The 17,684-nt window shown below is 35.8% G+C and overlaps 2 protein-coding genes and 1 long non-coding RNA gene across 5 annotated transcripts in view; 2 read left to right on the top strand and 1 right to left on the bottom strand.

Moving 5' to 3' along the window:
• Window positions 1–12,318, top strand: part of LOC113649477 (C-C motif chemokine 18-like) — a 43,702-nt gene extending 31,384 nt beyond the window's left edge. The window contains exons 1-4 of one of the 3 annotated variants that reach the window (XM_047809973.1): window positions 6,012–6,165; window positions 10,552–10,760; window positions 11,611–11,722; window positions 11,931–12,318. In XM_047809973.1, the coding sequence (XP_047665929.1) occupies window positions 10,691–10,760; window positions 11,611–11,722; window positions 11,931–12,060 (312 nt within the window). In that variant the 5' untranslated portion in view covers window positions 6,012–6,165; window positions 10,552–10,690 and the 3' untranslated portion in view covers window positions 12,061–12,318. Of the gene's footprint in view, window positions 1–6,011; window positions 6,166–9,094; window positions 9,186–10,551; window positions 10,761–11,610; window positions 11,723–11,930 lie in introns of those variants that run through there. The other 2 variants (XM_047809981.1, XM_047809977.1) reach the window with 2 other exon arrangements.
• LOC113649493 lies at window positions 332–1,516 on the bottom strand. Its single transcript, XR_003442158.2, has 2 exons — window positions 1,239–1,516; window positions 332–694 (listed from the first exon to the last, which is right to left on the bottom strand). It is a non-coding gene; the product is annotated as an uncharacterized LOC113649493 (long non-coding RNA).
• LOC125138401 (C-C motif chemokine 3-like) lies at window positions 577–2,128 on the top strand. The gene is made up of 3 exons (XM_047809967.1): window positions 577–711; window positions 1,523–1,640; window positions 1,873–2,128. The coding sequence occupies exons 1-3, from the start codon at window positions 642–644 to the stop codon at window positions 2,000–2,002; spliced, it is 318 nt and encodes a 105-aa protein (XP_047665923.1). The 5' UTR covers window positions 577–641; the 3' UTR covers window positions 2,003–2,128.
• Window positions 12,319–17,684: the final 5,366 nt, after the last annotated feature.

Raw genomic sequence — 17,684 nt, 5'->3', positions numbered from 1 at the left:
TGTGTGTGTGTGTGTGTGTGTGTGTGTGTGTGTGTGTGTGTGTGTGTGTGTGTGTGTGTGTGTGTACCATGCTGATTATGATATGTGACTATTTGACCCTTAATTGCATGGTTCACTAGTCTCCATTAAGCACAGCTGATTACTACTAAAATAGATTTGATCTGAATGAATATATTTTAAAGCTGTAACCTTTCCTGTTTATTAATAACTTTATGCTTAAGGTTTGTGAGTCATTACAATTTATTTTATCTCTTTGTATTGTGGATGATGTGTGATTTGATCTGAGATCTGAGTTTGGACTGAGTTAATGTTGAACTCCAATGAAGCTGCATTTATTTAATTTCATTTTATTTGATGAGTTTAATAGATTAGTGTGAGATGTGTTTGATTACAAGGTGTTAAATATTCACTTCTTCCTCGTTGTAGGTAAAAACCACAGTTGGGTTTCCTGTGAAAGAGGATTTCTTTTTTTAATCTCAGTCAAAGTGGAAATTTTTGGTCACTTAAACACCCAGACCACACTCTCCCACCCCTCTCACCAGCTATATAAACTGAAGAGGGAGGTGATATCTGCACTAATACCATTCTGCTCCTGACCATCAATATCTTCATCATTCTCTTCAACATCTTCATCATCAGTCATGAGCTCTCATTCTCTCCTGTTGGTTCTGCTGGTTCTCGCCTGCCTTCAGTCCTTCACAATGGCCCAGAGTAAGATAAAGTTTATTATTATTATTATTATTATTATTATTATTATTATTATTATTATTATTATTATTATTATTATTATTATTATCAGTAGTAATATTAAACCCCAGGTTTATACTGGTGCTGAATTTCCTAAAAAGCTGATGAGGTTTCTGTAAATAAGCAGCATTAATAAACCACTGTGTGTTTGTCACACTGTTACAGTAAAATACTGAGTGATGTGGTGGTGTGATGAAGCAGAGTTACTGTTACACTGTAAAGATGAGGATTGTTCTGTAACAGAATGTTCACAAGTGCTTTGTTCTCTTATACTGAAAAAACTATTAATTTTTTATTAATTTTTTGTCTTAGAAATATGTTTTATAAATTTACAGTTACATTTAATGTCAGTGAAACAAGTTAGTTCCTGTTCTTAACTATACAATAATAGTTTATAATAGTTTCTTTGGTATCTTTTTTATTCACTTCAATATAATAATAAAAAAAATTCAATTAATGTTAAATAAACATCTCCCTAAAGAAAATCTCACCTTTTAACCAGTTTATGTGTCCCATCTGCTGTACACGTCCTTGTAAACAAGCTGTTACTATAGAAACAAATAAGTGCATTAATATAAACCTGCACTACAGTCAGAGCTGCTGTTATAAAGAATTAATCAACATCTTCTGACCAATCAGAGTCCAGAACTCAACTGTGACATAATACAGTTTAATAGCTACAATAATCTGCATCTGATACTAGATATAAAAGTGTCTAATATTTTCTTATTGAACATTTAATCACAGAACTAAATGTAGAAATGTTTTCACACAGATGGAAATGAACCAGAAGAGTACCACTGCTGTACCAGCTTTCTGATACAACCAATCCCTGTAAGAGTCATTACAGCTTATGCAGTAACAGAGCTTCAGTGTACAAAACCTGGAGTCATGTAAGTGTTCAGTCCCTTGTTTATTTTTAATTAATAATAAAAGCTAATAATTTTTATTTATGTTTTATTATATATGTGTAATAGAATTGAACTTGTTACTGAATCTAACTTATAAATCTTATATATGAATCTAACTTTATATTATATTGGAGGTTTGGGGTGTGTCAGAGTGTCTGATTTTCTGATTTTATTACAGTTTCACACTGATGTAAATCTTCTCTCTCCTCTACAGCTTTACTCTACAGGACGGTCGTCATGTGTGTGCAGATCCCAGCTTCAAGTGGGTGAAGATTCACATGGACAGAATTGAGGAGCGTCTGTTTAACAGTCTGAACAAACCTACAGAGAGTTCAAATCCTTAAAGAGTTTAAATCCTCTCTCCATTAATAAGTAATGAATAATTATTTTATAAAATGGACTTTTTACATAATCAGACAGGAGAAACAAAGCTTTTAGTTATAAACTTAAATATAATCTGATTTATTCTACAGACTATTAACATGAATTCATTTACTTTTTATTTACATTTCTCTGCTTTAAAAGAAAATCATGTTGGTTGCATTCAAACATTTAACAAGTTTATGTACAACATTAATATATTAATATATGTAACATACACACATATGTCTGATCAGTGTGTTTGTGTTTTCTCCCATGTGTGACTTCCTGTTCTGCTGCAAAATTGATTTATTTGTTTTTTGTTTTTAAACTTACTGCTTACAACTCCTGATTTTTTATTTCTTTCTCTCTTACTAGTGATTTGAATTGTCACAAAATAGTAGAAGAATGAAGGTCAATAAATAATCAGTGTATTATGAGACGTGTTTGTGGTTAATGCACACAGTGGTCAGCTGCATTATAACAACCCCAAACAGCCCCATCTGCCCCGGCCCTCGCAAACATATTTAACATAAATTATAACTGGTTGCCAAGTAGTACAAACAAACATTTACAAATAACATTTACATTTCTCTACAAATAAGTGCTAAGAAGATATATTTATGCTTTATGACATTTGATGATATATATATATATATATATATATATATGAGTCTGGAATATACTTTATATATACTTTGTTTATAGTCAGTACATTTGAATAATTTGGGAGCCGAGTCGAGATGAGCTTCATTATCTCACTGCTGAGATTAAAAAAAAAAGACATGAACATTTAATCCTGAACATTTAACCATTTTGACTTTAACTATCACAGTTACAGCAGCAAATATTATATTGTCTTACATTGGCACCACCTGCATCATCCATACATCCATACATCCATCCATCCAGCTTCATGTTCTTACTCACCTTTTATTTTCTCGTAAAAAAAATTCATTCTTTACTCTTCTGTTCAGAAAATATTGGTTTGTCTGTTTCTGTCTTTTTTCTTCTGACCCACTAACTCCATCCATCCATCCACCTACCCATCCATTCAAATATATAACCATCCAATCATCCATCCATCATTCCTTTATCCAAAGTTTCATCCTCATATCATATCAGGGAGTTTTTCCTTGCCACCATCACCTCTGGCTTGCTCATTAGCAATAGGGATAGATGTTAGAGATATATAGTAACTTCATTTTAAACTTTTAAATGTTTTTTTCTTCTGTTTCTCACCTTGAAGTGACTTACATTTACGGCATTTAGCAGACACCCTTATCCAGAGTGACTTACAACTGAGGGTAAAGGGCCTTGCTCAGGGGCCCAGCAGTGGCAGCTTGGTGGACCTGGGATTCGAACCCATGACTTTCCGATCAGTAGTCCAACACCTTAACCACTGAGCTACCACATCCCACAGCCAGACTTTTTAGTTAAGGTCACACAGGAGCTTCACCCCTGGACTAACTTCATGATCAGCAAATCCCACACTAAGCTGCCAGAGAAATCCCTCAGCCAAATATTAATGCACTTCCAGGTCAAGGTCACTTCAAGGTCAAGGTCACTTTGGGGTCAAAGTCACTTCCAGACTCATTTTTTCCATGTAAAACTTTTTGTTCTGCTGTAAAATTCTGTTTGAATTGTTTCTGTCTTTCTGCAGATTTGTATCATATATTTTATTATTTCTCTCTTAGAATTTATTTTGTGACAATTCAAATAACTATAATTATGAATTATAAATCAAAAATAAATAAATTTCTTTTTTTTATAAACAAATATAAAAAATATTCACTGAATTATGAGACGTGTTTGTGGTTTATGCAGAAGTTCACATCAACATTTCTCTGTATATAATATACATATAGATAGAACAATATGATTCTAGAACTTTGAGAAAAACTAAAAACAGAATGTAGATTAAATAAGATGATATAATGAGTTTCCTGTGGTGTTTTTCTGTGCAACATACAAATAAGCCAAAGAAGAAACTTTACATTTTATTTCTAATTTATATTAATGGCATGTGATTATTTTTTTATGAAAGAGAAAGAGAGAAAAGGAACAAACAGAAGGGTGTAGAGTCTAATGATAATGAGTAAGATTTAATAAACCGTTTTGGCCACAGTTCACACACAACAATCACCGGTCATTATATCACAAACTCTCCGTTTTAGAGAAAATAGAACAATCGACTCTTATTTGCGAGCTTCATGAGAAGAAATGAATTTAATCGAATAAAAGACACTGAATTCCCATCATGTGTGTACTCTCTATACTTCCTGAGCAGCAGCGCCCTCAAGTGGTGGTTCCATGCAATAAAAATGATCATGACCGCTGAAGCCGTGATTATGAAAAACTTTGTTGTCTCCTCCACCAGAGGGAGCCATTGCCCGAGTTTTTCCACACTTCTGTGTCAAAGGACACTTCCGGTATTCAGGGTTTTTAAACCACACGACCACCAGCTTCAGCGTAAACTATTGTTTGTTTTCATTGTGTTTCTGACTGTGATTTTCTGTGTTTTTGCTGATTTTGTCTTTAAATAAATCTGCTAATGGGTCCCACTCCTAGTATATTAGTGTCTGTGGTGGTATAGTGCTAGTATAGTGTACAGTACCATATTTAGATCCTGGAACACCACCACACCAGCCCAGGTCTTATCCCCACACCCAAGCTTGGTAATTAACAATCTAAGGGAAAGAGACAGGCATGGGTTTGGGGCACAGGCTTCAGGGAAATTGGCCACTGTTTACATGGTATAGGGAAGAGGGAGGTCAGAAGGGAAGAAAGAAAGGACAAAAGCTTTACATAAAAGAGGAAGAGAGGCTGATCTTGCTTTTCCAGGATGCGGTCACTCTGTTGCAATAGCATCTACTTCAGATCCAGAATATTCCAGCCAGTTTGCAACCAGCAGCTACATTAGTTTACACGGTAGTGCAGTGTAGAGTATTCTGCTGTTTACAGCTGTAGGGGAATGTAGTCTGCATTTGTATAGTACTTCCAGTATATCTTGAGTGACAGATGTATCGTCCAATCAGCAGTAAGACTTCCATTCACAAACTCTGAAATGTCATTGTGTTTTATGATTTGTTATTTTGTTTTTGTAGTTATTTGATTTTCTGAATGTTCGGTGTGTATTCTAATTTGTTATTGTGTTTTGCATTTCTCTGCCACTGTAGTATAGTTTTAGTTTATGGTATTTTCTACAATGGTGGTAGGATGTAATAATTGGAGTACCTATAGTGGTGTAGTGTAAGTAGTGGAGAACATTTACAATATTTAGCAGATGCCCTTATCCATACCAACTGACATTAATCTCATTTATACAGCTGAACAGTTAAGAGGGTTAGAGTTACTGACCTCGCTCAAGTGTCCAGCAGTTGCAGCAAGGTGGTGCTGGGATTTGAACTCATGACATTCTGATCAGAAGTACAATTACATCACCAATGACACTATTGTTTCTGTTATATATTTATACTTCCAGTGCATCTATCAGCTTCATATCTACTGACATTTGACTTTGTGCTTATACATATGAACAAAAACAATGTATTCATGAGTACAGACAAAGACCTACACAACACTTTACAACAACAAATCTTTAAAATATTAATATTTTAATAAATGGACACTTATTGAAATTGAATTATCTTCAATTTATTTTACACTATTAATACCGGTAGAGTGAGATCAGATTCTCCCTCATTTTAGGTGAAAACAGCAGCTAGGTTTCTTGTGATTGAGAGGTTTTTCATCACCTAGACACACAAACTACACTCACTCACTCTTCTAAACATCTTAAACTGAGGAATGAGATGAAATCTCTGTAGCTGGTGAGATTTATTTTTCTTTCTTTTCCTGTATTATCTTCTCAAATTATTCCTTCTCCAATGATTTATTTTTTGGTTTACATGTCATTGTATAAGAAGAGTTTTAGCTCCACTTATTGTTCTTGGTTTATGAGAGTACATTATTAAAGTTCTGGAACCTATCTTGGGGTATTTTGTCGAGTGGGAGTACCATTGCTGCAGCACTTCCTGTGTTCAGGGTTCGTGGACTATATGTCAGACTCAGACTGTGAGTACTGTACACACTGAGGGTTAATGACCCTGTGGATGTACTGTGGCTCTCCCCTCGAGTAACTTGGGTAAGTTTATTCCTGATCTTTACAATGATATTTTATTACTGGTTACATGAAATAAGCTGATTGTGGTGTTTAACTGTGTTGTCTGCTGATGTTTAGTGTTTGGCTGAAGGCTACAGTTTGTCTGGTCAGAACAATAATGTCTCAAAGTGAAACTGTTTCAATTCTACATCACTTCATTTATTGGTTTTGTATAGAAATGTGGTTCTGTAAATATACAATACAGATATACATACAGAGAAAACACAAGACAATATTATTACAGACTGAGAGAGAGAGAGAGAGAGAGAGAGAGAGAGAGAGAGAGAGAGTCATTACTTCATTAACACTTTTTTTTAGTATACAAAATACTGATCCGTTGAGATAAATGTAACATCACAAACTCTGTCTAAACTACTTGTGTAAACTGGAATATGGCCGTTAAAGCTGTTCATGAACCGACCACATGATCTTTGTTTCTGCGCACATTCCGCTGAGAGGGTAAACAACTCTAGTGCGCATGCGTACTGCGTGACTTGAGATGAGTTTAATATAGCATGAACAACATTAAATATAAATATCAGTGAAATCGATAGTTCTTTAAATCATTCAGCAGAAGTTGACGGTAAACAGTCAGAAATAATATATACTTACAGTGTGATACGAGCACAAACAATGACACTAGCTCACTTTACTGTACAAACTATTTACAACATACTGATCCGACCCACCTTCCTGTTACCGTGCGCGCGCCCTCTTTACCTGTTTACCTCTAACTCACGTGGAACCTTATGGAATAGTCCATCTGTCACCGAAAGGAGGGGGTAAGACTGGAAGAGTCCATGTTTAGAAAGGGGAGATAAAAGACTCGAGATTTCGTGATGTAGATGGGCGTTTCTTCAACTAGGGACACTTTTAGCCTTGTGAAGTTGAACAAAAAAAAACTTGATCAAAAGTTAGGTAACACATTCTCATAAGTTTAAATCATTTCTCTAGTTTTAAGGTCTGTTAGAGGACAAACTTAGATTACAAGAGAAACTGTTAATATTTTACATTTTTTCCGACCTGCAATGAACAAATGTCATTTCCACCACATCTCAATATACAGCTGTTATTAAAAAAATAGAATAACTTATGCCACTCAAGAATTGTCTAAGATCATTTTTGTAACTAGTTTTACCAGTTTTTCCACAATGTACATTAATTATATATTTGTTAATGAGATAAATTAACTGCCCTAAGGACCAAATACTGAACTGCACACCTGTCACACTCTGAAATTTAATATTAGTTTGGGTAAGAGTTTATTGGAAAATAAATAACTTGAATATTTATACTAAGTAGAGCACAATATCATAAATTGTGGATAAATATTTAATGTGTGATGAGAAATTTTTTTTTAAAAAATGTGTGTGGTGATGGAAATGACAATGAATGTAACGTGAATGTAGAGAAACAGTAGATATATTTATTAGAAAAATACTTAAACTCATAACACTCATTAAACTCAATTCACAGAGTCATTAAACAAACTCAGCACTACACTAAAACAGGTGTGGTTGATGTATAAAACTGATTTGTCTCACAGATGAACGGTTACAGTGCATACTGTAAAGAACTGACACAACTGATGGCCAGGGAAAATACAAACAATACAAGATGCATAAAAAATTCAACAATGTGAGACAATCATGAGGTTAATGTTCTGAAATGTTCTTATTGGTCTCTTAAATGAACACATCTTCTGTAAAGAGTAACTGTAAAGAACACCTGAAACTGTAACATTTAAACAGAGATGTGGAATGTGGAAAAGTTTGAGCATCTTGAATATGTGAATGTATGTATGTTTGCATGTGTGTGTGAGAGAGAGCGCATTTGCTCATGTGTGCATGTGTGTGTATGTGTGCGTATGTGTGTGATGTGATTCGAGGCCACATCTAATTAAGTGTTTCACATATTTCTTCCCAAACAGACCAATAATTTCCTTGTGACGTTTGGTCACTGGTACAGGCTCAGGGATTAGGCCTACGATATTCTTGGTTTGGTACCAGACATATGGCTTGGGCTAGCAGAGGTTATCTGAAAGGAGAGGAAAAACTGTTACGGCATGAACTTCGTTCATGTAAAATTATTTGTTTGAGATAACTGTGGACTGTCAACCATTACCTGATGAATCTTTATTGAGCCACGAATTGTTTGTAGCTCGGATGGCACATGAATGTCCATAAACTCAATTTCTTCTGGCTCAACATAGAAGAGCTCTGTGGCAGACTTTTGCTGTTGAAGCTCCTCAAAGAGCACTCGAGCATTAGGTATGTCCTTCCCTCTAGCTATGATGTCATCAGCTCTTCTTTTTATTGCTGCTCCTATCCCATCAGCATTTTTCATGGCCAGCCTCCAGAAAGTTCCAAGTGAGTTTCTTCCAGCCCATCTGATATGGAATGTTGGTGAAGAAGTAGAAATTATTTTTGGAGCGGTATTGGGTGGTCGGCCCATCACTGACCACATGTAGCACTGAAGCAGTGGGGTATTGATCCTTCAGGAAAGTGAGGACTTTTGATAGATGTGCCCAAATAGCACAGGGGTCATGACGAAAAGAGGAGCTGATTGAGCAGACTGAAATCACACTGTTTTTGGTGTAGGCCACTCCAGTGTGAAGTGAGGCCTGTTTATGCGAATCACCAAAATGTACAGCTTGGATTTCGCTGCTTTACTTGCAGAGAAAATTCTCTGCAAAGTCAATATGGAGGACAACCTCATCTTCACTCAGATTCTCTTTTAAACCATGAAGAGCAGCATATTGGTGTCTGATGTTATAGACATGTTTGCCAAGTTTTTCTTTTAGTCCTAAGCGAAAGTCCTCAAGCAAAGTATGCAGAGTACCTGTAACCTTCTTTTTAACTGTTAAATGGACTGTGTTTTTTTCTTCACTACCATCTTTCTTTTTCTTCAGTCTCTCCTCAACCTTTCCCTTCCACTCATACCAAAATGCTTGGGTCCCAGGGTCAAAGGTTGAGATTTCCAATTCTTTGGCTTCACAAACGGTACATTCCCTGTACATACATTGCTTGGTATATTTTGTCGAACAGCACAGGGATACAATCAGATTTTCAATGTTGCTGCTTTTAATGACTTTATGAGAAAGCAGCTTGTCTGCCATACTCTGCAGATTGGACCTTTCTTTTGTTGGCTTAGGTGGCTTCTTAAAAATAGATAAAAACAAAATAAATTAATATAAAAGTAATATAAATTAGAAATAAAAATATTATAATATAAATATAAAAAGTATTGTAATATATTATAATATAAAAGTTATTACACAAATCTACTCCCACAATCCATATCAATTGTACTTTTTATCCATAAATGTCATTTCCACCACAGAGGGCAGTATGGTGGAAATGACTGTGGTGGAAATGACATTTCTGTAGTTTTTTGTGAAAAAATGAAAGATTTATTGAATTAATACTTAGCATGTGATGTATAAATACTCTTATTTAACTTAAAACTTTTAGCTTTTTAAAAACACACTTGAAGGTACAGCATTTTTGGAAATAACGTAGAATAAATATATTAACTGATCTATCAATATTTACCTTGATTTTTCTTCATTTGTTGTTGATGAAATTTAAAATTCCCTCCAATTCCATCATGTGCTCTGATGTCCCTGAACGTTTCCATAGAAACCACCTAAACAATCTTTCACACAAACTTTTTAAAGGGACATTACTGCATTGTAGTGGAAATGACACCAATACTGTGTGACAGCTATATTTTGTATAAAAAGTAATATTGATAGTAGTCTCACATTAATTACTATAATGTATTTTAATTATTTTACTAGTGTTTAATTCAGGTACATTAATAGTTACCAGATAAGTCATATTTTTAAACTGTATTTTCATTGTTGAAGTTTAAAAGTCTGGGTGTGCGACAAGAAGAAAACAGTGATTTTGGCACCTATAAGGAGGTTGGAAAGTAGGAAAAAATCATAATAGAAAGGTAGTAATTTTTTTAAAGGTGTTTTTATTAATAGTTTGACAAAGAAAAAAGAATTTGTCAAAAATGATATGTATTTTTTTAAATGTGATCAAAGAACATAAAAGTGCCCATAGTCTAAGAATCACCCAGATATAAAATAGAGCTGAAAATATATTTGTTGTGTTTCATTTCGTTTGATTTATAACACATGGAAATAGAGATACACATAAATGTGACTGATGTTAATTTTATTATAGAACAGTGTATTATAGAAATCTCTTACATATGATCTAGTATATTACAGATAACTGTTAATATTATATAGATGATGTAAATATTATTGTGTATAAGTATGATATGTAACGTACTGTTCCCATAGAGAGGGAAGTCATTGCCTCCTGATGCACTGATGATATTCCTCTGTTTCAGAAAGGAAAAGAACTATATCTCATCGTGTGGTGGCTTTCTAGTCCTCGATGTCCATCTGAAACCTGATACATCTGCACTAATACCATTCTGCTCCTGACCATCAATATCTTCATCATTCTCTTCATCATCAGCAGCAGTCATGATCTCTCGTTCTCTCCTGCTGGTTCTGCTGGTTCTCGCCTGCCTTCAGTCCTTCACAAAGGCCCAGGGTAAGATTAAGTTTATTATTATTATTATTATTATTATTATTATTATTATTATTATTATTATTATTATTATTATTATTATTATTATTATTATCAGTAGTAGTATTAAACCCCTGGTTCATACTGATGCTGAATTTCCTAAAAAGCTGATGAGGTTTCTGTAAATAAGCAGCATTAATAAACCACTGTGTGTTTGTCACACTGTTACAGTAAAATACTGAGTGATGTGGTGGTGTGATGAAGCAGAGTTACTGTTACACTGTAAAGATGAGGATTGTTCTGTAACAGAACGTCCACAAGTGTTTTATAACACAGGTTACAATATTTATTTATTAAAGAAGAATTAATATGTTTTATCTGTTTACAGTTACATTTAATGTCACAGAAACAGGTTCATTAAATATTTTTATTCCTGGTCTCACTGCTATAAACAGTTGTTCCTCATCAGTCTCTCTTTATTCTCGCTTTATGTGTAAACTTCTCTGTCCTGAAGATGTTAAAATGATAGATAAAAGTCTCCTTAGAGAAAACTTCACTACATCAATGATCACACAGGTTTTTACATCTGTTTATGTGATGTGTCTGCCATACGAATCCCTGTGAATGAGCCGTTACTATAGAAACGATAAGGTATCAGAGCGAGTGCATTAATATAAACCTGCACTACAGTCAGAGCTGCTGTTATAGAGAATTAATCAACACCTTCTGACCAATCAGAGTCCAGAACTCAACTGTGACATAATACAGTTTAATAGCTACAATAATCTGCATCTGATACTAGATATAAAAGTGTCTAATATTTTCTTATTGAACATTTAATCACAGAACTAAATGTAGAAATGTTTTCACACAGAGGGAACTGAAGTAGATCAGTGCTGTTTCAGCTTTCAGACACGACCAATCCCTGTAAGAGTCATTACAGCTTATGCAGTAACAGATATTCGGTGTCGAAAACCTGGAGTCATGTAAGTGTTCAGTTCCTGGTTTATTTTTAATGAATAAATAAAGTTAGTAATTTAATGTCTATTAATTCTTTATATTGAATCTAACTTATAAATCTTATATATGAATCTAACTTTATATTATCTTGGAGGTTTGGGGCGTGTCAGAGTGTCTGATTTTCTGATTTTATTACAGTTTCACACTGATGTAAATCTTCTCTCTCCTCTACAGCTTTACTCTACAGGACGGTCGTCGTTTTTGTGCAGATCCCAGCTTCAAGTGGGTGAAGCATCACATGGACAGAATTGAGGAGCGTCTGTTTAACAGTCTGAACAAACCTACAGAGAGTTCAAATCCTTAAAGAGTTTAAATCCTCTCTCCATTAATAAGTAATGAATAATTATTTTATAAAATGGACTTTTTACATAATCAGACAGGAGAAACAAAGCTTTTAGTTATAAACTTAAATATAATCTGATTTATTCTACAGACTGTTAACATGAATTCATTTACTTTTTATTTACATTTCTCTGCTTTAAAAGAAAATCATGTTGGTTACATTTAAACATTTAACAAGTTTATGTACAACATTAATATATTAATATATGTAACATACACACATATGTCTGATCAGTGTGTTTGTGCTTTCTCCCATGTGTGACTTCCTGTTCTGCTGCAAAATTGATTTATTTGTTTTTAAAATTACTGTTTATAAGTGTGTTGGCTTTGTAGAAGCCATCATAATTATAATTATGTTGCTTTGTAGAAGCAACATGGACATGTGACATATCAAAACACAGCACATTGAGGGGAACTGCCCCACGGGTATTCTGGTCACGTCACGTGACGTCACGTGTAGCCCCGCCCCCAAAACAAGCGAAATCAAAAATTTGCACAACATGGACATGTGACATATCAAAACACTCAGCACAATGAGGGGAACTGCCCCACGGGTATTCTGGCCACGTCACGTGACGTCACGTGACGACACGTGACGACACGTGAAAATTAAAAATTTGCACAACATGGACATGTGACATATCAAAACACTCAGCACAATGAGGGGAACTGCCCCACGGGTATTCTGGTCACGTCACGTGACGTCACGTGTAGCCCCGCCCCCAAAACAAGCGAAATCAAAAATTTGCACAACATGGACATGTGACATATCAAAACACTCAGCACAATGAGGGGAACTGCCCCACGGGTATTCTGGTCACGTCACGTGACGTCACGTGTAGCCCCGCCCCCAAAACAAGCGAAATCAAAAATTTGCACAACATGGACATGTGACATATCAAAACAGTCAGCACAATGAGGGGAACTGCCCCACGGGTATTCTGGCCACGTCACGTGACGTCACGTGTAGCCCCGCCCCCAAATCAAGCGAAATCAAAAATTTGCACAACATGGACATGTGACATATCAAAACACTCAGCACAATGAGGGGAACTGCCCCACGGGTATTCTGGCCACGTCACGTGACGTGACGACACGTGACGTCATGTGACGACACGTGAAAATTAAAAATTTGCACAACATGGACATGTGACATATCAAAACACTCAGCACAATGAGGGGAACTGCCCCACAGGTATTCTGGTCACGTCATGTGACGTCACGTGTAGCCCCGCCCCCAAAAGAAGCGAAATCAAAAATTTGCACAACATGGACATGTGACATATCAAAACACTCAGCACAATGAGGGGAACTGCCCCACGGGTATTCTGGCCACGTCTCGTGACGTCACGTGACGACACGTGAAAATTAAAAATTTGCACAACATGGACATGTGACATATCAAAACACTCAGCACAATGAGCGGAACTGCCCCACGGGTATTCTGGTCACGTCACGTGACGTCACGTAAAGCCCCGCCCCCAAAACAAGCGAAATCAAAAACTTGCACAACATGGACATGTGACATATCAAAACACTCAGCACAATGAGGGGAACTGCCCCAGGGGTATTCTGGTCACGTCACGTGACGTCACGTGTAGCCCCGCCCCCAAAACAAGCGAAATCAAAAATTTGCACAACATGGACATGTGACATATCAAATCACTCAGCACAATGAAGGGAACTGCCCTACGGGTATTCGTATCACGTCACATGCTCATGTCCGCTCACCTCCAAAAGTATTGGCACCCTAGCGGTCCAGTAGCTTTCACAATCTTTCTGTCCACTTGCCTCCAACATGCACCGGCCTTTGCGAATACTTGCACCGTCAAAGCCAACATCAAAGTTTGTCGCGACGAACTTTACAAATCTAGTTCCTGATTTTTTTCTCTCTTAATTGTCACAAAATAGTAGAAGAATGAAGGTCAATAAATAATCAGCGTATTATGAGATGTGTTTGTGGTCTATGAACACAGTGGTCAATATGTTATAGCTGCATTATAACAACCCCAAAGAGCCCCATCTGCCCCGGCCCTCGCAAACATATTTAACATAAATTATAACTGGTTGCCAAATAGTACAAACACACATTTACAAATAACATTTACATTTCTCTACAAATAAGAGCTAAGAAGGTATATTTATGCCTTATGACATTCTATGATTATATATATATATATATATATATATATATATATATATATATATATATATATATATATATATATATATAAACATGAACATTTAATCCTGAACATTTAACCATTTTGACTTTAAATTTTACAGTTACAGCAGCAAATATTATAGTGTCTTACATTGGCACCACCTGATTCATCCATCCATCCATCCAGCTTCATGTTTTTTCTCACCTTTTATTTTCTCGTAATTTTTTTTCATTACTCTTCTGTTAAAAAATATTGGTTTGTCTGTTTCTGTCTTTAAAGTCCATCATTAATCCATCCAAATATATAACTATCCAATCATCCATCCATCAATCCCTCTATTCATTCATCCAGTTCTCTGCATGTCCATCCATCCATCCATCCATCCATCCATCCATCCATCCAGCTGCATGTTCTTCATCACCCGGTCATTTCTTTGTTATTTTCTCTTCTGTTAAAAAAATATCCGTTTGACTGTTTCTGTCTTTTTTCTTCTGACCCAGTATTTCCATTTATCAATCCATCCATTAATCCATCCATCCATCCATCCATCCATCCATCCATCCATCCATCCATCCATCCATCCATCCAAATATCTAACCATCCAATCAACCAACCATCTTTCCATCTATTCAATCATCCAAGGTTTCATCCTCATATCATATCAGGGAGTTTTTCCTTGTCACCGTCACCTCTGGCTTGCTCATTAGCGATAGCGATAGATGTTAGAGATATATAGTAACTTCATTTTAAACTTTAATAGTTTGAGACTTTGAGACAATGTGAATTGTTAAAACCACTATACAAATAAATGTAATTGAATTGAATAAACATACAGAGTATTCTAACCAGGGATGGATCGCATACCTCTCACCCTTAAATATCCTTTATCACTCACCTTGAAGTGTCTTTGAGGAATGCTTTAGTTAAGGTCACACAGGAGCTTCACCCCTGGACTAACTTCCTGATCTGCAGCTCCAACTTCTAGCTGCCAGGCGGATCCCTCAGCTAAATAAATAAATATATATATATTTCTTTTTTTTTTTTAAACAAATATTAAAAAAAAAAATCACTGAATTATGAGACGTGTTTGTGGTTTATGCAGCAGATCACATCAACATTTCTCTGTATATAATATACATATAGATAGAAAAATATGATTCTAGAAATTAAAGAAAACTAAAAACAGAATGTAGTTTAAATTGATGATAGAATGAGTTTCCTGTGGTGTTTTTCTGTGCAACATACAAATAAGCCAAAGAAGAAACTTTACATTTTATTCCTAATTTATATTAATGGCATGTGATTATTTTTTATAAAAGAGAAAAAGAGAAAAGGAACAAACAGAAGGGTGTAGAGTCTAATGATAATGTGTAAGATTTGATAAACAGTTTTGGTCACAGTTCACACACAACAATCACCGGTCATTATATCACAAACTGTCCGTTTTAGAGAAATGCTTCATGAGAAGAATTGAACTGATTCGATTAAAAGACACTGGATTCCCATCATGTGTGTACTCTCTATACTTCCTGAGCAGCAGCGCCCTCAAGTGGTGGTTCCATGCAGTGAAAATGACTATGACTACTGACATACATTCATTCATGCATTCAAAACATTTTATGGGCTCAGTGACTGACAACTCAAGGGAATTCTCAATATGTGGAAACATTTTAAATGGGAATGTGTAAATGTGGAAAACCATTCCTGCAGCATTCTGAAGACATCTGCTGTTATAATATCTCTATAACATTCCCAGATACATAAACTAATCTTACTACAATCAGAAAACAAAAAGGATCCTAGACAAACACAACACAGAAACAAAGAAAAAGAAGTAATGACAGCAGCTAAGATTTTTATCTAACTACCTTTTACTGGGCCTGCCACCCAAAGACCTACATTAAGACCATTGAAAATTTATTCACATTTTTTTATAATTTATTACACTTTATTGATTAGTTAGATATCTAACAGTGCTCCATCTCTAAAGGATGAACTGATAAACAAAATTAATCTCAAATTTGAGAGCTAATATTGTGTATTGAGGGTATATTAAGCACATACAATATATGACAGTAGTCACATTATGTCATTAATTAACATTATTAGGATATAGATCAGCTAACAACTTAATGCAAAAAGATTCTAAAAGTTCTTAAACAAAATGCTACTGAAAACTATAATGTTCTAAGATGGATTTTTGACCTAAAATTATAACTGGGCATTAGCTGTCATTTACTGTATGTGTTGAAATGACCCTGCTCTGCCAGGTTATTTGCCTGGAGGGTAGCCATCAAACTCTGGCAACTGGTTTGGTCTTCAGAGGTCTTTACACTTTCTGGGGCTTCTCTAGTGGTTTCAGGACCACCCTGATGAGTCTGGACCAGGGTCTGGCAGAGTGTACTATAATGTCACTTAGCATATTGGTGACATTGAATAGCCTGGTGTTGGGCTTCTGGGGATTGTTCGTGCTGCTGTAACTCCAGGTCCAGGTTTGATGTTGAGTTGCATCAAGTGCATCAGTCCTGGTTTCACCGTGAACACATCTGTGAACTGATCCACTGATTCACTCAGTTGTTTTCACTGTAAGGGGTGAGGACTTCTTAATTCTGAAGCAGTACACCCTGGAAGCTCATGGAGAAAACAAGGGGCAGGTCTAATCTACTTTTTAATAAGGTAATGAGGTAAAGTTGAGTATTTTATTTTTCTGAAATTCTCTGAAACGCCTTTGGAGACGGCTTATGGTACAGAAATGAACATTCATTTCATGGGCAACAGCTCTGGTGGACATTCCTGCAGTCAGCATGCCAATTGTATGCTCCCTCAAAACTTGCGACATCTGTGGCATTGTGCTGTGTGACAAAAACTGCACATTTTAAAGTGGCCTTTTATTGTGGCCAGCTTAAGGCACACCTGTGCAATAATCATGCTTTTTAATGCTTTTTTAAAGGTATCTTGATGTCACACCTGTGAGGTCGATGGATTATCTCAGAAAAAGAAGAAGTGCTCACTAACACAGATTTAGACAGATTTGTGAACAATATTTAAGTGAACTAGCCCTTTTGTGTACGTAGAAACATCTTCCACTTGTTCCCTTTGTAAATCCTCACCAGGTTGTATGCACTGCAGAGGTCAAGCTTAGTAAAGTAGTGTGCTGTGTGCAGATGTTCCTGGGTGGCTGGGCCAAGTGTCAGGGGGTAGGAGTACTTTACCGTACACTGATTGAGGCTGGTATTTAAGCAGCATCATGTGCAGCTGTCATGTGTCTGTGTTGATTACCTGCATGGGACTGAGGTGCTATAAAAGACCATGCAGGTGGGAGCAGATTTGCCTGAGAACGCATCCATGATCTTAAAGGTAGTGCAGCTGCTGGTGACAACAGGATACTTTTAGATGTACTTCAGGAAATTAATGTTACATT

The sequence above is a fragment of the Tachysurus fulvidraco genome, chromosome 1 (assembly GCF_022655615.1).
Source record: "Tachysurus fulvidraco isolate hzauxx_2018 chromosome 1, HZAU_PFXX_2.0, whole genome shotgun sequence".
In the NCBI taxonomy this organism is placed as follows: Eukaryota; Metazoa; Chordata; class Actinopteri; order Siluriformes; family Bagridae; genus Tachysurus; species Tachysurus fulvidraco.
This window is presented reverse-complemented; position numbering and strand designations above follow the sequence as displayed.

What these genes read in the sequence shown, in the direction of transcription:
- LOC125138401 (XM_047809967.1), top strand. Translation starts at nt 642, where the DNA reads ATGAGCTCTCATTCTCTCCTGTTGGTTCTGCTGGTTCTCGCCTGCCTT. An exon ending in GTCCTTCACAATGGCCCAGA is followed by an intron (nt 712 to 1,522) that starts GTAAGATAAAGT and finishes GTTTTCACACAG; the next exon opens with ATGGAAATGAACCAGAAGAG. An exon ending in TGTACAAAACCTGGAGTCAT is followed by an intron (nt 1,641 to 1,872) that starts GTAAGTGTTCAG and finishes TCTCCTCTACAG; the next exon opens with CTTTACTCTACAGGACGGTC.